This window comes from Pholis gunnellus (genome assembly GCF_910591455.1).
Source record: "Pholis gunnellus genome assembly, chromosome: 7".
In the NCBI taxonomy this organism is placed as follows: domain Eukaryota; kingdom Metazoa; phylum Chordata; class Actinopteri; order Perciformes; family Pholidae; genus Pholis; species Pholis gunnellus.
Genome location: NC_136533.1, coordinates 9,375,617 through 9,401,965, shown reverse-complemented (window position 1 = coordinate 9,401,965; position 26,349 = coordinate 9,375,617). Strand labels below are relative to the sequence as shown.

The 26,349-nt window shown below is 44.6% G+C and overlaps 1 protein-coding gene across 1 annotated transcript in view; it reads left to right on the top strand.

Moving 5' to 3' along the window:
* The window catches only part of reln (reelin), a gene marked incomplete at its 5' end in the record, with an annotated part of 88,407 nt that extends 62,661 nt beyond the window's left edge, over nucleotides 1-25,746 (top strand). The window contains 44 exons of the mRNA XM_079162364.1: nucleotides 17-209; nucleotides 941-1,053; nucleotides 2,661-2,798; nucleotides 2,914-3,100; nucleotides 3,895-4,100; nucleotides 4,254-4,425; nucleotides 4,658-4,864; nucleotides 4,997-5,232; nucleotides 6,207-6,364; nucleotides 6,479-6,686; nucleotides 6,804-6,880; nucleotides 7,339-7,497; nucleotides 7,628-7,822; nucleotides 8,765-9,038; nucleotides 9,139-9,279; nucleotides 9,379-9,556; nucleotides 9,696-9,780; nucleotides 9,872-10,054; nucleotides 10,207-10,375; nucleotides 10,579-10,684; nucleotides 10,790-11,016; nucleotides 11,157-11,380; nucleotides 11,659-11,809; nucleotides 11,958-12,216; nucleotides 12,401-12,650; nucleotides 13,004-13,172; nucleotides 13,347-13,487; nucleotides 13,764-13,941; nucleotides 14,742-14,935; nucleotides 15,027-15,277; nucleotides 15,404-15,558; nucleotides 15,691-15,905; nucleotides 16,117-16,294; nucleotides 16,412-16,587; nucleotides 16,684-16,790; nucleotides 16,894-17,136; nucleotides 17,224-17,399; nucleotides 17,505-17,578; nucleotides 17,937-18,098; nucleotides 18,260-18,417; nucleotides 18,732-18,951; nucleotides 19,125-19,322; nucleotides 19,915-20,013; nucleotides 24,401-25,746. Of these exons, the coding sequence (XP_079018490.1) occupies nucleotides 17-209; nucleotides 941-1,053; nucleotides 2,661-2,798; nucleotides 2,914-3,100; nucleotides 3,895-4,100; nucleotides 4,254-4,425; nucleotides 4,658-4,864; nucleotides 4,997-5,232; nucleotides 6,207-6,364; nucleotides 6,479-6,686; nucleotides 6,804-6,880; nucleotides 7,339-7,497; nucleotides 7,628-7,822; nucleotides 8,765-9,038; nucleotides 9,139-9,279; nucleotides 9,379-9,556; nucleotides 9,696-9,780; nucleotides 9,872-10,054; nucleotides 10,207-10,375; nucleotides 10,579-10,684; nucleotides 10,790-11,016; nucleotides 11,157-11,380; nucleotides 11,659-11,809; nucleotides 11,958-12,216; nucleotides 12,401-12,650; nucleotides 13,004-13,172; nucleotides 13,347-13,487; nucleotides 13,764-13,941; nucleotides 14,742-14,935; nucleotides 15,027-15,277; nucleotides 15,404-15,558; nucleotides 15,691-15,905; nucleotides 16,117-16,294; nucleotides 16,412-16,587; nucleotides 16,684-16,790; nucleotides 16,894-17,136; nucleotides 17,224-17,399; nucleotides 17,505-17,578; nucleotides 17,937-18,098; nucleotides 18,260-18,417; nucleotides 18,732-18,951; nucleotides 19,125-19,322; nucleotides 19,915-20,013; nucleotides 24,401-24,497 (7,687 nt within the window). The 3' untranslated portion in view covers nucleotides 24,498-25,746. The remainder of the gene's footprint in view (nucleotides 1-16; nucleotides 210-940; nucleotides 1,054-2,660; nucleotides 2,799-2,913; nucleotides 3,101-3,894; nucleotides 4,101-4,253; nucleotides 4,426-4,657; nucleotides 4,865-4,996; nucleotides 5,233-6,206; nucleotides 6,365-6,478; nucleotides 6,687-6,803; nucleotides 6,881-7,338; nucleotides 7,498-7,627; nucleotides 7,823-8,764; nucleotides 9,039-9,138; nucleotides 9,280-9,378; nucleotides 9,557-9,695; nucleotides 9,781-9,871; nucleotides 10,055-10,206; nucleotides 10,376-10,578; nucleotides 10,685-10,789; nucleotides 11,017-11,156; nucleotides 11,381-11,658; nucleotides 11,810-11,957; nucleotides 12,217-12,400; nucleotides 12,651-13,003; nucleotides 13,173-13,346; nucleotides 13,488-13,763; nucleotides 13,942-14,741; nucleotides 14,936-15,026; nucleotides 15,278-15,403; nucleotides 15,559-15,690; nucleotides 15,906-16,116; nucleotides 16,295-16,411; nucleotides 16,588-16,683; nucleotides 16,791-16,893; nucleotides 17,137-17,223; nucleotides 17,400-17,504; nucleotides 17,579-17,936; nucleotides 18,099-18,259; nucleotides 18,418-18,731; nucleotides 18,952-19,124; nucleotides 19,323-19,914; nucleotides 20,014-24,400) is intronic.
* Between the last annotated feature and the right edge of the window lie 603 nt (nucleotides 25,747-26,349).

Below are 26,349 nucleotides of genomic sequence, written 5' to 3'. Positions count from 1 at the left end.
TTCTTACATGTTCTAGTTTCTCTGGTGAGCCCAGCCCTGGCTCCAGTATTCGTTATGTGGAAACTCAGTCAATGCAGATCGGAGCCTCCTACAGTCTACAGTTCTCACTGGTCATGGGCTGTGGTCGCGAGCCCTCCCCTCACATTGACACTCAGGTCCGCCTGGAGTTCTCCACCAATCATGGCCTCACCTGGCACCTGGTCAAAGAGGTAAGGAGCGTAAACACAGTCAACTTTGTTCCCCATGTTAAGTGATTGATGACACCCGATCCTTTTTGTTGTCACGGCCAGGCTCACACCGCTGTTTATGACTAAAAGTCGTCCTCGAGAAACACAAGGAAACGTATAATTTATTCATGATCATGAATATTGATTTACCCATTACAGCCTCCGTAATAATATGTAAATAATGAGAGTCTTTAAATGTGGCACTTTGTTTCAGATGAGAAATTATTGCAATTACTTTTTATCATCCTACTATTAGCAAATACATGGCAATACTTGAATCAGCAAGCAGATTATCTTCCCATGATTCAACAAAGATTTTCTGCGATCACAACTGGCTCATAAATATTCATAAGGCACCAAAGTATCTGCCAAGATTTGTATTGCCTTTGGAATTGAATAGGGCGTAATGAGTCCTCCATCAGTGAATTTTCTCTAATTCTCCCATGTGCATGAAAGTGCAGTCATCTGGCAATTGCAGAATGTAACGCATTGAATGTCCTGTACTTCTAATCCGTGCTTGTGTTCCAGTGTTCAAGGTCAGAAATACTGTAATCCTGCCTTAGCCTTCTATATGCATACACTGAGGGGCTAAGTCCACAATGACAAATGAAAAACTTTGTTTTATGAATTCTGAGTAATCAACGCCTTTTCCCCCCAAATGAGTATACGATGAAAAGTGTGTTTTAATGAAAGCTGTTATTTCTTTCACCCAGGCCTGTCTGCCTGGCATGACAAGCTGCTCTGAGTTTACGGCTCCCAGTGTCTACCATCCATCAGAGTTCAAAGACTGGAGACGCATCACTTTGTCTCTGCCTCAGAAGACATGGTAAGAAACTCCCATCTGTACGATAGACATAGAAGACAAGATTCACAAAGTGCCCTCTGGGACATCAAGTCCTCTGATCTGATCTTTTATCTTTCATATCTTTTGTAGTTAACAAGCAGAATACACCTGAGATTGAGTCAGATGTATAAGATAAAGCTGAAAAAGAGAACACCAGGAATCATCCGCACCTATTACTGTTAATGTCTGCATGTCGACAAGAATACGTAGACACACACCCCTCACACACATCCATACACAGCCAGGGACATGTGCACAAACTATTTCACATCATATTCTGCTACAAAAAAAAAATGTTTTTCTGAGAATTAATTTTCACTAAGGCACCGTAACAATGAAATTACTTTTTCTTTCATACAAAATGCCTAAAGTGCTCGAACAAAACACGGTAAAAAACAAGAAATAACATTTCCTTCTGTTCATTTTGAAAATCATCAATAATAAAATAGAGATAATGAACAAATGAATAAATATGACATAATATTGTAAACATCGAGTCAATTATGTCAGTATTTATTATAGATCTGGCACGTTTTAAATGTGGGACATCAGTGATGTAATTAACGGCGCAGAGAAAATGACCCGAGTGTCCGTGAGTGTTTTTTCCTTTTGCTGATGACCTCACTATAGGTTCTATGCATATTGTCATCTACATAGAACTCCCTAGATAGTAAGTAGGGAGTAGTGAATGAGTGAGTGATTTAGGACACAACCTGTAGTTGCATTGTATAAAGATAATAACACTGTAATGTTTCAGTTTAAAGGGCAACAAGAACTGAAACAAGTCCCTTACTGAGCCAGTCATCCTGTACTCACCAGTTCCTGAGGAATACGTGTACTGTTACAGCCCTAGCTCGCACATATATCAACTCAAACAATCACATAAACCTTCCACACGGAGTACTGTGACCTCCACCTCCATTTCATTCTGCCACCCAGGCCCTAAATAAATTGGTGGTCTAATCTCCAGCAGGGTGTGATGAGAGGTCACAAGGTCATGGCAGTAAATGATAATAAAATAGTCGTGGCCAGTTCTATATGATCAGGTGGTGGTCTGAGTTGATATGGGTCATCGAAGCAGCGAGCCAAGAAACCTCCCTACAATAAAACCCCCAATATACCTGACTATCTACGCTTTGACAGCCATTCGTCATCGCTCTACATGCACGAAACTGCAAGGCTCTCACATGCACAAGCATGTATCCACACTGCACACACACTCACATCCACAGCCGACCTTTAACAGAGATCATGTGATGATGATAGGCACAGGCACACACATACACACACACACACACACATAGGAAAATAGAAATTCACACATGCGATAAGGTTAATCTTTACCTGCCAGAACACTAAATCCACAACTCTCTATCCCCAGTGAAGAAGTAGATTACGGAGTATAACACGATGTTGTGGTTGACATGTTAGCAACCACCGACAATTTATAAGATCATGTAATGCACTTTTTACGTTATGTTTTTAACAGTTATAATGGAGTAGTCACTTACAGTATTTCATTACATTTTATTCCGCTTCTATAGTATGAATCTAGGTTATTTTTGTGATTGTGTACTTTCTGTGTTCAGGTCCAGTGCCACACGGTTCCGCTGGATCCAAAACTACTATGGAGAGCAGGACGAGTGGGCCCTGGATGACATCTACATCGGCCAGCAGTGTCCTAACATGTGCCACGGACATGGTTGGTGTGACCATGGACACTGCAGGTCAGCTTTCTCACACACATGTTATCGCTTTTTCAATATGTTTGTGGGATTCTAATTAAAGCAGAGCTGAAACCAGAGCAACGATAAGAAGTTCGGCCACTCTCTTCTCTTGTAGGTGTGAAGACGGTTTCTCTGGAACAGACTGCCAGCCCTCCTCCCCCCTCTCCTCCAGTGTACTCTCTGACTTTGAGTCCCAGGATGCACTGCTGGCCACATGGCAGGAGGTGATTGGTGGAGAGGTGGTCACCCCTGACGTTGGCTGTGGGGTGGTCTCATCTGGATCGTCCCTGTACTTCAGCAAGGTAGAACAACTATTAACTTGCCTTCTTCAAGAATGCCAAGTGTTTTGTTATTAAGGTATCCAACAAGGTTGACATCATCCATAGATTAAAGTCAAGTTTGGGGGAAATCTATGCCAAGTTTTTGGTGAAAATCCAGATCCAGGTGCAGATCCCAGAACTTTTTTTGAGAGAATTTTTGAACAAATTCATATTTTTCCATAAACTATGACACTTTTTTTCTAACAAAGAAATCAGGGACATGAATTTCATCATTGTCCCTGTGTGTTTTTGTGCAAATACAGATCCAGATTATAAATGTAAAAACATTTTGTGTTATGACAATAAGTAATTTAGAGGATTGTGCAAACTCTGAATACATTCTAGTTTTTCCTGCCAAAAACTGTTGACCTTTGACCTCTGAATTCCCTCTACCCTGAAAACATATGGATTTCATTTAATCCTTCCATGATTTTATAAAATAATTGATTCTTACTGGATGGAGGGTGCACGCAATTTTCAGTCAGCTCTGTATTGTATCAACCACATCATATTTCCAAATTAGCAAACATAGCTGGAACTATCTACTTGTTGCTGCTGTTACCAGGAAACAGCCTCCAGAATTGGCAAAACAAAGTTTCCTTAAAGAGTTTGTGGCCCAAGACAAACAAGTAATATTTGAATCATTGAAACATTGCCATGATACAGTGTGACCCTTGGAATATAAAAAAATAACACACTAAACAGTATGTGTTGCAGCTCCTCGTTGATCATTCCTTTTTTAGTATGTCTGAATATATGTGTGTGTGTGTTGTCAGGCTGGACTGAGGCAGCTGGTGAGCTGGGACCTGGACACTGAATGGGCGGAGTTTGTGCAGTTCTACCTGCGGGTGGGCGGAGACTGTGCCGAGTGTAACCAGGCAGACAGCAGGGAGGAAGGAGTGCTTTTGCAGTACAGCAACGACGGAGGCATCCACTGGGGCCTCATCGCTGAGATGTACTTCACTGACTTCACAAAGCCTCGGTGAGAAACGTGAAGAAGAAAATTAATATTCCTCGTCTTTGCTTTTACTGTTTCTTGTTATCAAAACAGGAAAAGAGTTTTAGATGTGGCTGTGAGGTTTGTATTTTGGAATACGTCAATAATCGGTCTCTTCTTCTCTTCTTCCCTTCTCAGCTTTGTCCACTATGAGCTTCCCTTGGCCTCTAAGACGCCCTCCACAAGGTTCCGTTGGTGGCAGCCTCTTCACTCTGGGGATGGTTATGACCAGTGGGCAATTGATGATGTCATCATTTTGTCAGAGAGGGAGAAACACATCATCCCCATGGCCAATCCAACTCTACCACAGGTCAGGAATCTATTTGTGCAGTTTTTCCTTTAACTTGTCATTTGTTCTCATCTTGAGATATTATATATGTATCTTCTTGTTGAGGAAAGTGTCAACCAAACTGAGATAGAACAGCCATAAAACCTTGAATCTTTCCAAAAGTGTATCCATTTATCTTATGATAAATATGCTTTGCTGCAGACACTGGTACCTGTAACACCTCAATAAACTTGGGTGTCTTCTGTCTCTACAGAACTTTTACGAGAAGCCAGCATTCGACTACCCTCTGAACCAGATGAGTGTGTGGCTGATGCTGGGCAATGAAGGCATGGAGAGGGAAAGCAACAACAGCTTTTGTGCCTCAACGCCCTCTGCCATGGTGTTTGGGCGCTCCGATGGGAACAGGGTGGCCGTCACCAGAGACCTGGCCCTGCGCCCTGGCTACACACTTCAGTTTAAGGTACTCACATGGAAAGTTAAAAAACTAGAAAGGCATTTTGTAAGGTTCAGTTTTGAAAAAAACATGCACACAATACCGATTAACCAGAATTAAGTTGTTCTTTCATTTTCTGTCCACTGTTTCCCCTACTAGTTGAACATCGGCTGTGAGTCAGAGTTCAGCGCGTCGGCTCCAGTCATGCTGCAGTACTCTCATGATGCCGGTCGCACCTGGGCGCTTATCCGAGAGGGCTGTTACCCAGGAACCCCAGGGGCAGGTGTCTGTGAGGGCAGTGGTCGTGAGCTTAGAGAGCCCACTGTCTACAACACTGGAGACTATGAACAGTGGACCAGGGTCACTGTGGTCATACCACGCAATGTTGCAGCCAGGTAGCTATGGTAACAGGCATGCAATTGGATTTGCAAAGATGTAATAGTCATTTTAATCCTCAGACACAGAGGGGCAAATTCACAAAAGGATTGTGGGGCTTTTGCGGCAGCTAAACCTGCACAAACAAAAACTAAAGAATCTTTTGAAAACAGTCGCAAAGGGTGAAATTCACCCCAAACTGCCCTGCCAATCAAATGGCATCTTGGTGCTATTTGCACATATTTAAATGAGGTAATATTCATTGCAAAAGCAGTCCAGTTCATAAAGATCTGCGCTACTAACCACACACAATTACAGTGAAATTATTTGCGTCTTCAGAGAGTTAGTTGGGGGTTAGTTGCATTTATAACGGTCTGCTCAAACTCCTTTATTTTTGGGATGCAGTGACAGGATGCAAAATGTCATGAAAAATGTATGAATAAAGCTCCCCCTACATGTGATTTTTGAAAACAAATGAGAAAAAAGAATGATAAATAAGATTACTATATAAATGAATAAACACATTATTTCTTCCCTCCTTTCCCAAATCCTGGGCTTACATTGTTCCCTTTCCTCTCTCTTAATTGCCTTCAGGAGGTTTGGATGGAAGTAGCACTCTGGCAAGCCCCTCCTGACAAGACCTCTGGCTCAGGCTGACTCTCCCCCCCTCACAACCGACTCTTTGGCTTCAGGCTCATTTATAATTTGCCACATAGATAATTGCAATCAGACGCAATAGAAGGGAAAATTGCACTCAGCTGCAAAACTTTATGGACGTATTTGCGCTGTAATGTCATTACAGTAGTATCTTTTTGAATCTGATCTTCAGACGGGGCAGATAGCGGTTGCAAATGATGCACTATTCATGGTGCTATCAACAGACGCAAGCCATTCTTTGTGAATTGGCCCCCAGAATGTATATTTGTTATAGACTGGTAAATGTAAATGTCTGTATTTAGCTCTTTCCCTTTTCCCCTTCCCCTCATTTTCACAGTAAAAACAGGTTCCGTTGGTTCCAGGAGAGCAGCATGTACAGAGATGCCCCACCTTTCGCCCTGGATGGGGTCTACATTTCTGAGCCTTGTCCAAACCACTGTGGGGGACATGGAGATTGTATCTCTGGAGTCTGCTTCTGTGATATGGGATACACAGGTACAATTACAGTTTAGAGAAGGGAAAACGATGAAACTGAAAGCAATAAAATAGATAATATTTTCCATGTATCGTTATATAATATAACTTCTGATTCCCTATGTTATCCTCTAGTGGAGCAGGATAGTTGTGTCCCATCGGTAGCCTGTCCCACAGAGCTGTCCGAGGGCTTTGAGGGGAAGCTGAGCCCTCTCTGGCAGAGCCTAAGTGGGGGACAAATTGGAGGTGGATGTGGCATCATTGGTGAGGGCAAAGCTCTGTACTTCAGTAGTCCCGGGAGGAGAGAAGCACGCACAGTGCCTCTAGACACCACCAACACACGGTGAGGGGAATTCACAGCTATAAATCTCTCATTTGGAAGCACTGGAGACCGATTCAATCGGTGGCTGTGTTTTTTTTAATGTGAAACTGAAACTTAGTTGTTACCGTTTACACACAGGTTGGTTCAATTCTACATCCGAATTGGCAGCAAGAGTTTGGGGCCCACTTGCACCAGGCCTCGGTCCCGCAACGAAGGTGATTATAACATGCTGTATTAAGGCCCTCTGCTGCATTCATGTGGCTGTTCCTCAACAGTGCAGTGCAACGAGCCGCTCCACATCTGATCTGATCAGTTCACCACTGGCTTGTCTCATTTGTTCCTTCTCACTGTGCCCTGTGATTGAGCCAAGGCTGTGTAGGTTCAGATCTGGTCCTCAGTGTCCGTGTTTTTTTCGAGTGGAGAATCAAAGTCGAGTGTTGTCTGTTCTAGTCTGTTCACCAGTCAGCAGATTGTGGATCTCTAGCCTGCAGCAGTGCTGAAGGCTCAGTCTGATCATTCCTGCAATGTCAAATAAAACACTGCCGGCCTCCTAAACAGCTTATCTAAAAAAAAAATTATATTTTAATTTTACTTAACGCTGTATCCATATCTATGCAAAATGATTTCCCATCTAAAAGTTCTCTCCACTCTGCTTTTTGTTCTGTGATTATAGGCGTCATTATCCAGTTCTCTACCAACAATGGTATCCAGTGGCAGTTCGTCAGGGAGCTGGACTTCAGTTCCTTCCTAGAGCCCCAAGTGGTGACCATCGAGCTGCCACCTGCTGCCAAAACCCCTTACACAGTATTTCGGTGGTGGCAGCCACAGCAGGGTAAGTGCATAATCAGGGTGCACAATACTACAGAAAAGCACCGAAAATTACAATATTACAATATTCTTTTTAAAATCACAGCTGTAGCTTTGTTATACATGGTTATTTGTCTCTCTCTCCATCCTTGCAGGGAAACACTCTGCCCAATGGGCTCTGGATGATGTCTTGATTGGTATGAACGACAGCTCCAGAACAGGTTTCCATGACAAGTTCGACGGCATGACGCCTCTGAGGCACAACTGGTACCGCATTCAGGGCGGGGAAGTGACTGTGGACTGTTTATCTCTGGACACAGCACTTACCTTCAACTCCGAGGCCATTGATAGTGAGTTACACGAAAAACATTACCGCTCATAAGTACATCTAGTGAAGAGGGTTTGTGACTGCAGGGTTGGGTGTTGTAATTCCTCGACTGGCTCAGAAAGCGTGTGCATGGACAGTGAAGGAGTAACTCCCTCAACACTCACTGTCAAGTGGGCCCTGACTAAGACACTTCACACCCAACTGCTCCAGCGAATCTGCAGTGTTCACAGTGGGCAGCCCAGTGTGAATGTGTTGAAGTGAATGTGCAGCAGGATGTGGCAGAACCATATACACAGCCATGCATATGCACATCTAGTAAACCACCACACACTGTATGTTCACATACTCAGCAAAGGTATGCACGTAGATGGCTGCACGGTGAAATCATAGTGTTACCCACACAAAAGGCTGAAATTGAATCACCAATTTACTGTGGCGCTGTGGGTCCTGCATTATTAATGAGAGCAAACCTGAATGAACATCCTGCTTGTTATTTATGCTTGCACCAAGCTGTGAACGGATTTACTTTGGACAAATATTACATTACAGCAGGGCCCATTAAGCGTTCAAAGCCAGATCAATTTGGCAACACATCTATGAATATAGAGCTCCCATGTCCCCGTGTGAAAACATGAAGCACTGATTGTCAGACTCTATGCGCTGCAACCTGCACACATTTTACATTGAAATCCTATACCTAATATTTTCAAAGTGTTGTGTTTTGGTTGTACACTTTTCACTTCATGTGGCATTGACGTGGAAATTTAGAAATTAGTTGTTTTCTGTTTAGGGTCAACATACATAATTCACCCCAGAGCCTATTTCATCAAGGTTACGGTGGGGCCACAGAATTTGGCTGAATCAAAGATATAACGTTAAATCATGGTAACCTAGTGTGTAAACTGCAATCACATTATAGTAAATACCTGTAAGTGGGACGTTTTGTTTTTCTCTCTGTCTGCAGAGAAGCCAAGATATGCAGAGAGCTGGGACTTTGAGGTGTCAGGCTCGTCATTCCTGCAATTTGAGTTGAGTATGGGCTGCAGTAAGTCCACCTCTTTCTCCCATGGCGTGCGACTGGAGTACTCCACAGACTGCGGTCATCACTGGTCTCTCATCACGCCAGAGTGTGTGCCCCCAGCCATTGGCTGCGCTGGTTATACTCAGAGTTCCATCTATACCTCGACCCAGTACAAACACTGGAGGAGGATCACCGTCTACCTTCCCAGTGCTGCTAAGTACGTGTGTTCTGTACCCATTATGAGCAGACAGTATTGGTATATTTTCTGGAAGTGCATGAACTCCCGAAGCTAAGTAACTTTCTTATGTATCCTTTAGTTCCCCCAGAACTCGGTTCCGTTGGATCCAAACCCACTTCACCCCAGGGGCAGAAGGATGGGCTCTAGATAACGTGTTACTTGCCCCCGGCTGCCCCTGGATGTGCTCTGGACACGGTCTGTGTGACAATGGACGCTGTTTGTAAGTGAAACAGACTTCACTGCTCAGCTGATGTACGTTTTCGTCATTTTTACACTTATTTTCTGACTTCATGTGAACGTTACCGTTACTTTCACACAGGTGTGACAAGGGTTATGGAGGGGCCCACTGTGTGCCTTTGACCCAACTGCCATCTGTGCTGAGAGAAGACTTTAATGAGAACCTGCAACAGGAGACGTGGCCTGAGGTGTATGGAGCAGAGAGGGGAACTCTGAGCGGAGAGCCTCTTAAATCTGGCACTGCCCTTATCTTCAAAGGGGTAGGGGTCCTTAACACCATGCAGAAAACATCCAAAGCAATAATAATACAGTTAAATCACATAGTCACAGCTTGATATCTTTAGATCACTGACTCCTCTTAGCTGACAAACGATGTAATCCTCGTCTGTTTGTTTGCAGGATGGTCTGCGAATGCTAGTGTCGCAGGATCTGGACTGCACCAACACTCTCTACATCCAGTTCTCCTTCAAATTCATCACCAAAGGTGAGATATAACTTCTTTATTTCTTGGTATAGCTCCACTGTTGGTCATAATAGGATGTTGTCATAATAGTTTTTCTTGTGGGCTTTTCTAGGTGTCCCAGAGCGCTCCCATTCAGTGCTGCTGCAGTACTCTGTGAACGGAGGAATCAGCTGGCTGATGCTGGATGAGTTTTATTTCCCAGCTTCCACTGACACTCTGTTCCTCCACCTGCCGCTGCCAGCCAGCGCTCAGACCAACGCCACCCGCTTCAGACTCTGGCAGCCCTACAACAGCGGTGAGGGGACACATTGTGTGGTCGCACACTAAAATTCACACGATCTGTGCTCTTGCATACCTTGTCCGTTTCTTCAACACATGCACTCACTTCATGCGGCCCGAACCAGTAGAATCAGTGTGTAACAATCTCCAAAATATTGTATCCTGCAGGTAAGAAAGAGGAGGTGTGGGTCATAGATGATCTCATCATTGACGGCAGCTCCCTACACAACCCACCGATGGTGATAGACAGCTTTGAGGAAGGCCCCAATGAGTCCAACTGGTTGTTCTTCCCCGGGGGAAACACTGGCCTCTACTGCCCCTACCAGAAGACTGGACTGTAAGAAAAACTGTTTTTAATGTTGACAATGGCCGTGTCTTGACAGTGTTTCTGATTTAATCTGTGAACCAAATAATGATAAAACTTGCAAAAACATGCTTTCACCCGTGACTAATCTCTGTGTTTGTGTTTGTGTGTGTGTGTGTGTGTGTGTGTGTGTGTGTGTGTGTGTGTGTGTGTGTGTGTGTGTGTGAATGTTTCAGGGAGGAGGATGAGTCAGCCATGGTTTTCGTGTCCAGCGAGCTTGGCGAGCACTCCATTACCACCAGGGACATTGACGTAAATGAGAACACTATCATCCAGTTTGAGGTACACAAACACAGCCTTGATGACTCCTTTTCCAAAGCGACAATAACTCACACTCAATCAAAACATAAATCATGGCTCATGATGTGTATATTGATGTTTCTCCAGATTAATGTTGGCTGCACAGCTGAAAGCAGTTCCTCCCACCCAGTGCGTCTTGAGTTCTCACGGGACTTTGGTGCCACATGGCACCTTTTGGTGCCCCTGTGTGCCGGTGGGCCCCACCCCTCCTCACTGTGCTCCACGGAGCTCCACCCTGCCAGCATCTATTTCCCTGGTACAACTCAGGGCTGGAGGAGGGAGGTCATTCACTTTGGCAAGCTTCGCCTCTGTGGGTAAGGACCAGATACATCCTGAAGAGCAGATGCATAAAAGAAAACAAGGGGAAACTTTTTCAAATTATTTTGATATGCAAGATAATATGTTGATAGTATCTGTCTGCCTCTCTAAGCCTTGCACGTTGTCCTCCCTACAGGTCAGTGAGGTTCCGATGGTATCAAGGTTTCTTTTCAACTGGTTCTGCTCCTCCAACATGGGCATTAGACAACATCTATATTGGCCCGCAGTGTCAGGACATGTGTAATGGCCACGGGACTTGTGTGGGGGGCAGCCACTGTGTGTGTGACCCCAGCTTCTCTGGATCTGACTGCTCTGTACCTGACACCCCCAACCCTGATTTCCTCAAGGAGGACTTTGAAGGTACAACAACATACCGGCACAAAAAGCCATCAGGAAATAACCGTTTATAATAACAGACTTTTCTATGATTGCAGTCGTGTACCTTAATTTATACTTTTACATGCATATCTTCAATATTTTTAAAGCATTTTACGTCATTACTTTAAGGAGTGTTCAGTAAATAGAGGTCTTTAGTTTTTTTTGTTTTTTAGCACAGTATATGATGGATTTATGATTGTGTGTTTACTGTTTTGTTGCTTTCTATGTATGTGCGTTTGTGAACATCCTTGTGTCTGTAGGTGGAGCTGTGGATGCTGAGCGTTTCAGACTACTGAGCGGTGGCAAACCGTCCAGGAAGTGTGGCATCATGTCGAGTGGAAACCACCTGTTCTTCAGTGAGGACGGCCTTCGCATGTTGGTCACCAATGACATGGACCTGGCAAATGCCAGGTAAAGCTCCAGTCACACAAACAAAAAGCAAAGAAAAGAAACCTACCAAGTCTCTGCAGAAACAAATACACCACCAACAACATTTCTGTTGTTGTTGGATTGACAGTCTTCAGTGATAATCTCATGTGTTTCTGGCTGTACTCTGCAGGTTTGTTCAGTTCTTCCTGCGTCTTGGTTGTGGTAAGGCTGCTCCAGACCCTCGCTCCCAGCCGGTTTTGCTGCAGTTCTCTGTGGATGGAGGTCTCTCCTGGAGCCTCTTGCAAGAATTTCTCTTCAGTAACAGCAGTAATCAGGCTCGCCTGGTGGCTTTGGAGATCCCGCTGCGTGCCCGCACTTCCTCCACTCGCCTCCGCTGGTGGCAGCCCTCTGAAAATGGACACTTTTACAGCCCATGGGTCATTGATCAGGTACAGTAAGTGAGGATCCATTCAACCATCCCTCCATCAATAAGTCTTTTAATCATTTTCATTCAAGCAGTGAAACATCATGGCTGTTATCCATCCAAGCTGTCATTTTTCATATCTCTTGACGTATCCATTTTCTCTGCCTTCTTCACATGAACTATGCAAACGTGTGTCTTTTATTCCCTAGGTGGTAGTAGGTGGCAGTGCCAGTGGCTGGGGACCTTTGGAAGATGATTTCTCATCAATCGACGGACGCTCATGGCTCCTCCACCCTGGAGGAACCCGAATGCCTGTTTGTGGCTCCGACGGGCCTGCTTTCGCATTCATAGAAAAGTCCAACACTCGCTATGCTGTCACCACTGACATCAGTTTGGGTCAAGACGCCTTCATCCAGTTTGACTTTTCTGCTTCCTGCTCTGTCACCAACTCCTGCTACTGTAAGCAATAAGAAGTGTGAAAAGGCTGTTATTGGTCGTCAACAGGGCTGCAACTGACAATTATTTTCATCATTGATAAATCTGGCAAATCTTTTTGTAATAATTAATTAATTATTTTGTCTATAAAATGTCAGATATTATGTTAACAAAATAGTTCCCAATTATTTGTTTGTAGATCAACTAATAAATCAATCAACAGCAGCCATATTTAGTGAAAACATAGAGAAAAAGTCCTTACATTCTATATTTAGTTTTTTATTAAGTAAGTTTATAGACTGTAAAGCTGTTTATTTTTTAGGTTGTTTATGCAGTTTCTTGTTGACAACAATTGTGTTTCTCTTGTTTCTCTGCAGCGGTAGAGTTGGAGTATTCGCTGGATCTGGGTCTGACCTGGCAGCCTGTGGTCAGAGACTGTCTGCCTACAAGCCCCGACTGCTCCTCCTACACCCTGCAGAGGCTGCTGGTTTCTGACATCTATAATAAGTGGGGCCGCATTACCCTGCCTCTCCCGTCATATGCCAGGTCAGCACTGCCCTGAACTCACACGTGGACAAACTTATGTTTTATCCTGATTCTGCAGTATACCCATATCATAAGCATATAGTGCCATGTCAGGATTTGATTTACCTTCTTGCTATATACTTAGTTTTAACATAACCTGCGAGATGTATCCGTGACTTTGATTTATGTCTTTAGGTCTCCAGCCACAAGGTTCCGCTGGTTCCAGCAGGCTCCCTTTGACAAGCAGCAGACTTGGGCTCTGGACAACCTTTACATTGGAGATGGCTGTCCGGATATGTGCTCTGGACACGGACGCTGCCAACAAAGCTCCTGTGTGTAAGTAATTGCATGAGTTTGATGTCTGAATTGTCAGCAATGAGGTGTAAAAGTAAAATACTCATTTATTTTTTAAATACTTTATTTTCCTCCGCTTTATTTAGCTTTCTGGCCATGTTGTTTCGTACGTTAACTAATGTGCTAACAGAATGTTGGATGAGCAATACTGTGTCACCCTCATTATTCATTTTATTGTGTTGCTTAACTCACTATAACGTGATGGCAAGTTTGCCTTTGTATCTGATTATGAGTATCTGACTCCACCATCCTCCCCAGATGTGACACAGAGTGGGGTGGGGAGTACTGCGATGAGCCTGTGGTTCCTCTGCCCTCTCAGCTGAAGGACAGCTTCAGCCGAGCTCCTTCACTCAGCCACTGGCACGTACTCACCGGTGGGAAACTCAGCACTGTGTGTGGAGCCGTGGCCTCAGGAGCTGCTCTGCACTTTAGTGGGGTAAATATACATCTATACCCTCGTAGTTTGATACTTTTCTATTATGAAGATTAAATGCATTCATATTCTGAAACACAGTTTTCACACCCTCTGGGGTATTTACTATAAACTCTGGTTTGTACAAATTAAAATGCTCAATCTAGTTTTCTCTTTTTTTAAATGATTTTAAATAATTTTGTTTTCCACTGGGTCATGATATCTTCATGTGGATATGATCGTTGCATTAACTTACCTTCCAAGCCATGCTACTTCGGGATTGAAAGAACAAAACTTCTGCACTAAAGACTGCAAACGACTTGGCATGCGCTGATTCAATGTGCAAACATTATACAGAGAAAGTTAGAAAAGAGAGACATCCAACAGTATCTGAAAGACGCCGCTTCGAGTACCAGTCTGTCGGTGAGGTGTCAGCCCTTATCTCAGCTTTAAATTCTCCCGAGGCACTTAGGGTAGTGTTGTTAATGGATACCAATTGACTGGCTGTTCTTAATGGACACACTGCCAGATAAACCTCTTAAAAGCAGCAGTTAAAAGTCTTGCATAAAACTGTATCAAGATAAATTACTACTTTGGTTAAACTTTTACTAAGTCAGTTTTGTTATTCGGGTTATGTTTCAACAATGTTTTACATAATACAAATAACATAACAGCTCATGAGCCTTCTGGGTTTGTTTTTAGAGGTATTATATAGTTAAATAGAGAATGCTGTAAATAGAGGAATAGATTCATCACAGATCAATACTGCCTGAGCCTCTGACTGACTCTACTGACTGCATTTCTATATGTGTGTCTGTGCTCAGAGTTGCAGCCGTCAGCTGGTGACAGTGGACCTGAACCTGACCAACGCTGAGTTCATCCAGTTCTACTTCATGTACGGCTGCATGATCCCACCCAGCAATCGCAACCAGGGAGTGCTTCTGGAGTACAGTTTGAATGGAGGAATCAACTGGCACCTACTGACAGAGATCTTCTATGATCTGTACACCAAGCCTGGGTGAGTTTTTCTATCGTCAACGACACATGTACATGACTACCCCGTCGTACAGGGTATCTGTGACTTTCTTCTTGTTTTTCTCTGTGTTCAGGTTTGTGAATGTGCTGCTGCCCCCTGCTGCCCGTCAGGAAGGTGTACGTGTGCGCTGGTGGCAGCCACAACATGAGGGAGCAGACCACAGTGATTGGGCTCTGGACAACGTCCTCATCGCAGGCTCGGACCCACGAGCGCAGATATCTGACACTTTTGGAGGGGTGGCATTGCCCAACCATGAGAGAGCTCCTGCTGATGGGACCTCAGGAAGGATAGGGCAGCTGAGCGAGCAGGAGGAAACACCTATAGGTATAACTGAATCAATGCCTCAATCAAACAGTGTACAGGAATGTCAAATTCATATTTACCACTAAACAGAGCCTCTTGGTCTTATTCGTGTTTCATTTGATCTTTTGCTTCTTTCTGTTTTCTCAGTGAGCGATCATTGGTTGTTCTCAGAGGACTGCTCAGTGCAGCGTTTCTGCAGCTCCCCTGATGGAGTGATGGTGTGTGGCAATGCAGATGGGAGAGAGGTGTACGCTGTTACACATGATATTATTCCTGACAAGGGCTGGGTCATGCAATTTAAGGTAACTAATGAGCCTAAAAAGACTCATAGGCAAAAAAAACAACAACTTAATTGTGTTGCACGACACCTTTTGTATGAATTTAAGTCAAAAAGACTTGATTTGCTATGATGTTGACTGTCCGTGTTGATTTAGATTGCAGTAGGCTGCAGTGAGCCAGAGCGTCATGCAGACCGACAAATCCACGTTCAGTATTCAGTGGACTTTGGAGTGACCTGGAAGTACCTGATGCCCCAGTGTCTGCCCGCTGACCCCCGCTGTGGAGGTCAGGTCTCCCAGCCGTCAGTCTTCTTCCCTGCTGAAGGCTGGAAGAGGGCAGTCTATCTCCTGCCTGACAGCCTGGCTGACACGTGAGTCATCCTACCTCGTATATACCTTCACATGCGTTTCACATACAGTACTGCTTCATATTTAATTGTACCGCCAAGGCACGCTTGATCTAAATTATTGAGAGATCAAATTATTGTCATCTTATAAACTATTAAAACTTTTGTCATATAAATTATGAAAGTATTATGCATGTTGTTTGACTAACCTATCCTGTCTTTTTTTTCTTCCCAGTGCGGTACGATTCCGGTTTTTCCAGCAGCACTCAGACATCCAGTGGGGTGTGGAGAACTTCTACATCGGGCCAGCGTGTGACGGCCAGTGTGGAGGACATGGAGATTGTCTGGATCAGCGCTGTCTCTGTGACCCAGGGTTCACTGGACCAAACTGCTATGCCAGCACTCCCCTGAAGGTAGAATCTGGCTCTCACTCCGTTAAAAATAATTCAGATTCCAAAAGAAAAAGACAAGAAGAATTTAGCTGTCCAAGATGGTCGGTGATTCAGATATGTGTGTCTTTTTTTCTGTAGGGATCTCTGAAGGAGCGTTTTGACTGGGAGGGGGCAGCAGGTCCTCAGTGGCAGGTGCTGGAGGGCGGGAGGCCCTGTACAGACTGTGGTGTGTTGGTTGAGGGGACAGCACTGTACTTCGGAGGGGCTGATGCCAGACAGGCTGTCACTGCAGATCTGGACCTCCGCGGAGCGAAGTTAGTACTTCTTTCAACCACAGCAGGAAGTTTTTCGGTTTATCTTTAAATATTGTGCGACTCTACGTGCATTTTGAACTGTGTTTTTGTGGATAGGTTTGTGGAGTACTGGGCCAGGATTGGAAGTGAAGATAACATGACCATGTGCCACCGTCCAACTTGTCGTAAAGAGGGAGTGCTGCTAGACTACTCTACTGATGGAGGTGCGCTAACAACATGTGTACTTTTCCTTTTTTATCATCATCATCAGTTTATGATTTCTTCTCTTCTTTAATTTTTCTCGTTCTGTCCATATCTGTTCCTCAGGCGTGTCCTGGACACTGCTGCACGAGATGGACTATCTGAAGTATGTGTCAGTGAGGAGAGATTATATCGTCCTCCCAGAAGGAGCTCTGACCAATGCTACTCGTCTGCGCTGGTGGCAACCATTTACCATTTCCTCTGGCCTAGCCACTCCCAGTCTGGAGAGAGCCCAGTGGGCCATAGACAACATCTTGGTGGGGGGGTCAGACATCAACCCACCCACTCTGCTTGACACTTTTGATGATGGTGAGTTGGCTTGTGTTGATGTAATCTGAGCCTGTCATTGCAAATTAATTAATGATCTTCTCTTTTTATGTCTTCACCTTTCACCAGAGGGTGTTTCGCACGAGGAGAGCTGGAGTTTCTACCCTAATGCCGTGCGCACAGCTGGCTTCTGTGGAAACCCCTCCTTCCACTTGTACTGGCCAAATAAAAACCAAGACAAGACACACAACATCCTGGCCACACGAGAACTCATAGTGCAGCCTGGATATATTTTACAGTTTAAGGTACAGTACTGCAAGAGAGCCACAAACCTGCCGTATTAAAAGCTGTCCGTTGTCTTGTACATGGAGGCTTTATTCCTTTACTGTGCATCTGTCTTGTTGATGCAGATTGTTGTCGGCTGTGAGGCAGACACCTGTGGAGACCATCATTCTGTCCTGCTGCAGTACAGGAAGGATGCAAGGTAAAAAAGACACGGAGGGGCCTGATCAAGAATTAGACTTTGACATAGTTATAAAATGTCCAATACCTTGCACGTCAGGGCTCATTAGTTTTATTTGATGATGTATCTTTCCTATTCCAACTGAAAAAAAATGTTCAGCTACTGTGGCCATTTTTTATAAACTGACCTGACAGACACAGGAGGCGGTACCATGAAATGATCTAAAACATGAATGTTAAATATCAGGTCAATAGCCTCAATGGCTTATACCACTAGCCTGACTTTACGCCCACCATTTTAACCTTGGTTATGGTAATGGTTATTTTAATTTTTGTTATTTTTACATGGACCGTTTTCAACTCTCATGCTCTCCCTTTAGGTCTGACTCGTGGCAGCTGGTACAGTCAGAGTGCCTCCCCTCCTCAGTCAACAACGTGGGCTGCTCTCCCTTCCAGTTCCACGAGTCCACAATCTACAGCCCAGTCAACAGCTCAACATGGACCAGGGTCACTGTGCAGCTGCCAGACCACGTCTCCTCAGGGTACTAGCACACAGATATATTATTTCCATGGTTAGCACTGGAACATATGACTTTATGCTGGTGTATTTTTTTTTTTTGTATCAGCAGAATGACAGGCAACATCTCTCTCTGTTGCCAGTTCAAGCAGCGTAATCTATTTGTGATTTGTTGTATATTTCCAGGGCTACCCAGTTCCGCTGGATTCAAAAGGAGGGGACAGGAGAGCGGCAGAGCTGGGGGATGGACCATGTTTACATCGGTGAAGCCTGCCCAGGGCTCTGCAGCGGCCACGGCTACTGTACAAGTGGAGTGGTCTGCATCTGTGATGAGGGACACCATGGTGGGCCACAAACAGCATATTTTATTTGAACTGCTAGAAACACACACAGTTCTTTCTCATTAGTACTATTCAGAGGAAATATGCAAAGTAGTATAGTTTCTTTGTCAAGAAAAGTGATGCACGTGAACAAAGTAAAAACTAAATGTTGAGACACATTTTCTGAAGAAACAGCTTGAATACAGTTGTCCATCACAGTTGCACTGTTGCTGTATGCTTTCATTTTACCATCAATTTAAACCACACCATCGACTGGCCTGCCATCTTTATTTCATCCAATTGCATCATCTCCCCTCTGCTTCGTCTCACCTCGACAGGTGACGACTGCTCCCTCTCCAACAGCGACCTGCCCAGCTCCATCAAGGACAACTTTGAGTCAGGCAGTATGTCTCAGGAGAGCTGGCAGTTGATCCAGGGTGGTGGAGTGGGCAGCGGCTGTGGGCAGCTCTCACCGCATGCCCACGGAGACTCACTCTACTTCAACGGCTGTAAGATGAGGCAGGCAGTTACCAAACCGCTGGACCTCACTAGAGCCAGGTACAGGTACTACCAAAGTATACTGTACATAAATTAACTATGTAAACGTACACCTACCTGCCTCATAGCTACCACAGATTAGTTTTCCCCACATCAGAATCTGTATTATCAACCTTTAATGTTTTCTTTCTCCAACCTTCTCTCTTTTTCCTTCCCTCTCTGTCTCCCCACAGTAAGATCATGTTTGTGCTGCAGATCGGCAGCGTCGCGCAGACAGACAGCTGTAACATAGCTCTGGATCAGCCTGACACAGTTGACCGAGCTGTGCTGCTGCAATACAGCGTCAACAACGGAGTCAGCTGGCACGTAATCGCACAGCACCAGCCCAAAGACTTCATAAAGGCCCAGAGAGTCTCCTACAATATTCCACTGTGAGTGACAGACAGAGACACTGTTTTCAAATAATGTAAACATTTTTAAAAGTTTCATGTGTTGTAACTAATGGCTTTATTAATGTTAATTCATCTTTTACTAATGCATCATAAATGTTAGAAATGTTAATATGTCATTGATAAATGGTAATGTCACTTTCTAATAAACCATAACATAGTGATCTGCAGTTATCCTTGTAAATAAGTAATTGATACATTTTTAACAACCTTCCATCAAATCTACATTTGTAAACATTAATACGTTGTCAATAAATCGATTTTGGCCCAGATGCTCTACAGCTGTTTTCCAGAAGGTAAGTCCATTGACGGAGTGTTCCTGATAAAGAAAGAGATAGCATCATCTTCATAATGGTTTAGAACTGATCTATAGAGCATGTTAAAATGATTTACTAATCACCAATAAAGCCATCAGTTACATCTTTCAAACGCTTTATAAAGGATGTCTTATTAGAGACTGGTACTGTTTAAACTAGTGCGGTAAACTTAGCTTAGGCCGGTTTGAAGCGGCTGTAGTCGTTGACATACTCGTTGACTCTTACTGACTCCACAATGTTTCCCATAATCTCTCCAGAGAGGCGAGAGTCAAAGGGGTGATGCTGCGATGGTGGCAGCCACGCCAAGACGGTGCAGGACATGACCAGTGGGCGTTGGACCATGTGGAAGTAGTTCTGTGAGTACCCAATTCCCAGCCTGCCCCAGGCACCCCAGACTGGCCCCCCAAAAGAGCCCCGATCTGCCCTCGTCTCTACCTCTTGACTCAGCCTCACCTGTAGAAACGGTCCCCTCACAAACACAGGGAAACAGCATTCACATACATATAGTGTAAGCACACTTACAGGTGTGCTGCTCACCACCTACAACCAACCTCTCACCAGTTGAAACATCTCATCACGACTCTGGCGTCAGGCAAGCAGAGTAGAAAATGACTGCAATGTGCTGTGCTGTGAAGAGTTCTGTTTGTGGATGGCTGCTCTGTGTACGACAGATCAACTCCCTCTGTCAGATCATCATATTTTCAGTGTCTTGTAGAACCCATGCATCTCCCATACGAACAACTTGTCAAGAATGTATGTATTATTTCACGGAAATGTCCAAAGTATATCATACTTAAAACTTTAAAAGGTCTTAGTCGTAGTTAAATCAAACAATTTCAGTTTTTAAAACATTCTTTGAAATGTTGCCATTTGTTTTCGGAAGGTATTCACTCATTAACATTTACAGTTAGCCCGCCTTCCCCTTAGTCACCACTGCGAGGCATGACCGAGAGCGCTGGGCCAAGATCACACTATATACATCACAGAAACGGTGAAGGTGGCTTCACATCTATGACAGTGAGTCTTTGTTCTACTGGGACGTCAGCGTTGTCAGACAGGCCCATAGTCTGACTGGTCTTGTTTTCATTTTCACATTCATTTCATGTGCAACAATGCTCCTGCATTCTACTTGGAATAAAAAATGTCCATCTTAAATTGAATGGAAGTTTCAAACACCCTGCACTGATTCACTGATTGTTTCTCTCTATCTTACTTTCCTTTTTTTTACATTTATATCGCATTTCAGTCAAACCAGGATCATTAAACATGTTCTCTTTGTGGAAGACAATGAAAGTTTGAAATCAAAGTGGCAAAGCTGGAGATTCTGCAGGGCACTGAAGATATCATGAATAGCATATTCTTAACATGGCAATATCATAAAGCATTTCCAATGCATTTTCTGCATGTTGCTGTGGGTACCAGAGCAATGTTTCCCTCTGAAGTGGATGCTGATTGTTCATTCAGATGGGTACCCAATGCATTTCAAATGCTGCATACAACAACCACGTCAGGTACCGTAATATATCACAGCTGATGCAAAGTTGCACAACGCACACAAACACACACACACACACACTTATGCCTAACCTGAGCTGTCCCTGGTCTTCGTGGTTGTGACCTGTCCCACTCCCTCCCTCGCACGGTTTTCAACAGTGTCTGCTGAAAAGAGTGACCGTGATCCTCACACTTTGCTCTGTTGTTTATTTCTCTCTGCTCACCACACCTCCACACTCCTTCACACATTCTTCCTCTCACTCCTATTCCTGCTCAATCTTATCTTTTGCTCCACGCGCCTTTCCTCCCTGCTGCTTAATGTCACCGACGTGTTTGATCATGTGGTCATGCTCACTCCTCTGCTTGTGCCGCATCGTATCCCACCTTACTTCCTCCTCCTCCTCCTCCTCCTCCTCCTCCTCCTCCTCCTCCTCCTCCTCCTCCTCCTCCTTTCCTTCCTCAAAACTTGCTGATTCTCTTTTTCTCCTTTCCTCTTCCCATTCTGACATACAACGAATGGATTACTGCTGTATATCTTGTTGTCTGTCTTCTCTTCTCCTTGTTTGTCTCTCACTTTCCCTTCATCTTTGTTACATTTCTCTGCGGTCTCCTCACTCAATTCCCACCAACTACTCTTCTGCTCTGCATTCTTCTTTTTACCTTCTGTCTTCCTCATTCTCTCTGTCTTTCCCACCCGCTATCACTTCTTCTTCCTTGAACCTCTGACTATCTTTATGCCTCTTCTCTCTCCACCCCTCTCCCCGCTTTGGGCCCCTGCCTCCCCAGGCCGGGGCTCCTACCCCCCCAGACCTTTCTGCGCGACAGCAGTCCCCTCCTCCTGCTTCTCCCCTCTCGCGCTCTAACCTCTGCTCTCTTCTGTATTCTGCTCCCTCTGGCATGGCTGTAGTGTGAGGTAAGTTATCCGCCTCTTCCTGAATGCAGCCCCATCCCTCACCCTCCTTCCAACCCCTTTCTTCTCCCTGTTACACTGTGCACACCCGCCCTCACTTTCACCGACACGCCCGGCCCTCCTCATCACCACCACAGTCATCCTCGCCTTAACTCAAGCCCCAGGCAGGTCAACAAGCAGGCCAGCTGCTCACAGTTTTCAGGTGGAGGCTCGCTGACAAAAATATCCAACATATAGATCTAAAAGGTGGAGCGCGGAAATGTTGTCGTCCTCTTCTGGCAGTGACAGTAATAACACAATTACTGTATCTTTGATTGCTGTCGATCGCTTTTTGTTGACTTAAATCCTTCCTCTGAAGGCAGAGTTTATTTCTTATCAAAAAACTTTTCTTCGACATTTCTAAGGACTTTCCGCCATATTATAGAACTATACAACAACAACACTGTGTGTAAAACCTGGGTCTACAATTTAAAGCACACCAGAGGGACTACAGGTTGTAACAAAGATTAAAAAAAGAATAACAAGATAAATATATGTACTTGTACATTGGTTATACATTTGAACAGCTTGTTTGTTGGTACATTCAGATATAGAGGACAGTTTCTCAACCCTTACAGCTGCCTTAAGCTCTGACTGGTTGATGTAGAAATATCACTTCCAGTGCACCAGCGCCTCATTTGCCAGACACCACAACTCCAGTTTACTTCAAAATACAGAGTGCTTTCCCTGGCTTAATAAGCATTCAGTAGGCGAGGACTTTAATATGACAGACGATCATTATGTAAAAGTACCGCACTCCTGTGTTAAGAGGGGCCCAAAACACATGAATAGAGGCATAAACATTGCAATAAAAATTAAAATTTTGAAATGGCCTCGCATCCTCTAAAAGGGTTCAACACTACTCACCAGATGAAAACAAATTCCTGATAAATGCCGTTGATTTCGAATGTGCAGTTTACATAATCTTTAAGACATTTTGAATGTAATAATTTACATCTACAAATGTCAATGGTGTGGTGTTTGTGTGTATATGTGTGATGTAATCCATCACTATACCTATATCTGTTTGTTGTGTTTTTGACCTATAGCTGCTAATTTACACACACAGTTAAAGGAATTATCCTACTTTAATAAAATATTTTGTTTTTGGGGGTCCAGCATTTATCCCTCTCAAGCACAAGCACCAAACGTCTTTTCATTTATTTACCAGCGTCAGTGGCAATGCAGGGCATCTCACACATCATCGCTTTCAAATGTAGGCCCATTTGGCGGGAGAGTTTCATCTGACTTACCTCCTCCATCCGGCTCCTTGCATGGCTTCACGCATCGACTGTTGCCACAGCTCTCCATCCCTCTTTCACTCATGTCTGTCTGTCTGTGGACAGCAACAACAACATGACTCTGAGCCAGGAGCTCCCTCCTCACTACCCTCTGATTTCTGACCACAAATCTGAAAAAACAAGTGTGTAAACACACAAACTCTCAAACTCATGCAGTTTAACAGCCATCCCTCCCATCCGCCTTCTCACACACTTCCACTTCCACCGCATCAACCATCGCACACACACGCACACACACACACACACCCACGCACACAGACACACACACACACACCACCCACCCCCCTCCCCCTCCCCTCCTGGTCACCCCCCCGCTTCGCAGAGGCCCCTGGCTGCACTCCTGGCTCACTGGCAACGCCCTGCTGGATGGAAGAGGCAATGAACAGGCTAAGCAAGAGCGATCTTCCGCAGCTTTTCTCTGTGTCTCTTAGTGTCAAACCCCCCCCCCCCCCCCTTCTCTGCTCACAACCCTGCACTTGAATGGTCTTGGTTTACTTATTTTTCTTTTCTCCCAGTGACGGCTGTTAACTCTGATCTCAAACACTCAGTGTCAGAGTCCTCCCCCCCCCCCCCCCCCCCCCCCCCTCTCTAGCATCTGTGGTAGTATGTTCGTAGATTCTGTGTCCCATGTCTTGTCCTGTGACATTTGGTCTTAGATACGTGTAGTTCTACTGCCATGTTCGCCATCTAGCTGCATTTCATTTGTGCAGAACGTAAACAAAATCCAGTTGTGTAGAGTAGCGGCACCCATTTTCCGAGCCATGAGACCCATACAGGTGTTGAGTGTTTGAGGTTATGGCTGAAAATGATTTTAAAAAAGCCAGCATGAAAACGGACGCGAGTGAGTACGAAAGCTGCATTCAACCATTTGTGTGTTTGCGTGCATGGATGAGAGCGTGTGCATGGGGGTGCGTGGATTTGTAGTGCCCTTAACTTGGTCACTAACGTTCACACTCCTCCTCTTTTCCCCCCTCTTTCACTGTGTTTGTATCCCTGCAGCACCCGTAAACAAAACTACATGATGAACTTTGCCAGACAGACCGGCACGCGTCACTATTACAGCCGCAAGAGGCGGGCACTGCAACAGCGTGCCTGAACCCACCGAGAAGGGATTCGCCCTCTGACCTGCCAATCATGCATTGATCCGCCATGCCCATCCTTTTTGCTCCCGACGACATATCGCCCTGTTGAGTCCCATCCACCAGCGGATTCCAGTCAGCCTTAGACTTCCCTCACCCATCTCTCCCTACCTTCTGCCACAAACACAGGCCATCCAATCAGCTTACGCCAGCCAATCAAGGCCTTCACCAACCACAGGGGTCTGCGGGAATGAAACTCAGAAGAAAGGAGTGAAGCGGCCATTTTGTTTACTTTTCTTCATGGACGGTCGAGGTTTCTAGTTGTTTTCTAATTGTTGCTGTGGTTCCTCTGATTTCTCCGATAACCCTCCCTCTGGCTTACCTCCCCGTCACACCCCTTCCCTCTCCTCATCCTCCTTTTCCTACCACACTGTGAAATTGAGATAAAATATCACTGCTGAACTGACCAGCCGATTGGAGAGTTGCCTCCCAGTTCCACTGAGCCGTCGGGGGGGAGGACCACTCCACTGCCGCCAACCAGTACGCCAAGAGAGGCGTAAAGGATACCGACCATTAAGAGGAAAACCGGTGATGAAGAAGCTAAAAAAAAGTTGTAAAAAAAAAAAATAAGAGTACTGTGTTCTTGCTGTTCTGTGTGTCTGTGGGTTCTTTTTGTGATGAGTTGACTGTGGTGTTCTGTTCATTTGTTCGTTCGTTTTCTACTAATTCATATGCTTTTAAGGGACGGGGGGTTCTATTTCCTTTCCCTCGTTTATCTGGAACGGATGTTGGCAGGGTGGAAAAAAAAGCCCGGCCTCCACAGGAAGAAGGAACAAAAGGAACGATTTGCACGACGGGAAAAGGAGAAAATAAGAAAAAATTAAAGACTGAACATTGATTTTTGTTGTTTTTTTAAACATTTTTTATATATGTTGGTTCCCGAAAATACAGATATTTATGGTAAATGGTTCTTCACGTAACCTATTTAAGATGCACTGTGCGTGAAATCTGTATGTTATTTTCTAGTGTTAAGTTATTAGGCCGTCGAGTCAGGCTCTCAGACTGCATCATCGCCCCTCTTCTTTCTCTTCCCTCTTCTCATGTGCTGTTGCGCGTCCCCTACCCCTCCCCCTCTCTCTCTCTCTCTGCTGATTTCTGATACCTGGAGGTGAGGCTCTATTAGTGTTGTTTTTTGAAGTCTGTGTAATATGGACCCTCTGCCCTCAGTGTTACTCCAGTATAGCAATCTCCTGTATATATATGTATATCCACTATGGGGAGACCCAGCAGCCTTATAAAAGGGAAATAAAGAACTGTCCAAACCTCATACTGTACACATTGTTTGAGCTGCTCTCTTTCACTCTTAACAGATAAGCCTGGCATTTCTTTATACTTTTCTCATTGTTAACAAATATCAACAATGATTTGGTCCATCTATCAATACTTTCCCCGTCTGTGGCACTCAGCCCCAAGCCCATTACCATTAGATCCTACCAAAGATCTAAATAGTTTCACTGCATTGGGGACTATTTTCAGCAGCAAATAAATAGACATGTGGTGATCTAGAGCAGGGGTCACTAATAGGCGGACCAGAGTCTTTAACCAAGAATGGACAGACTTGTCTATCTTCATTCTTCCTACAGGCAGTTTAAAACCAGTATGTCTCCTTTGTTCAGAGACCGTAATGTGAAGCGCCACAAAGCACACATCTTTTGAGCAAACGTACCCACTCAAATCCAAAATGAAGGTGCAAAAAATAAAGAATCTAAGTGCCCAATATGATCAGAATCCTAACACATTAATTCACTAACCAACAATGATGTTAACAGAGAGGAATAGAGCTGAAACAAGTGATTTGAAGAACCACAT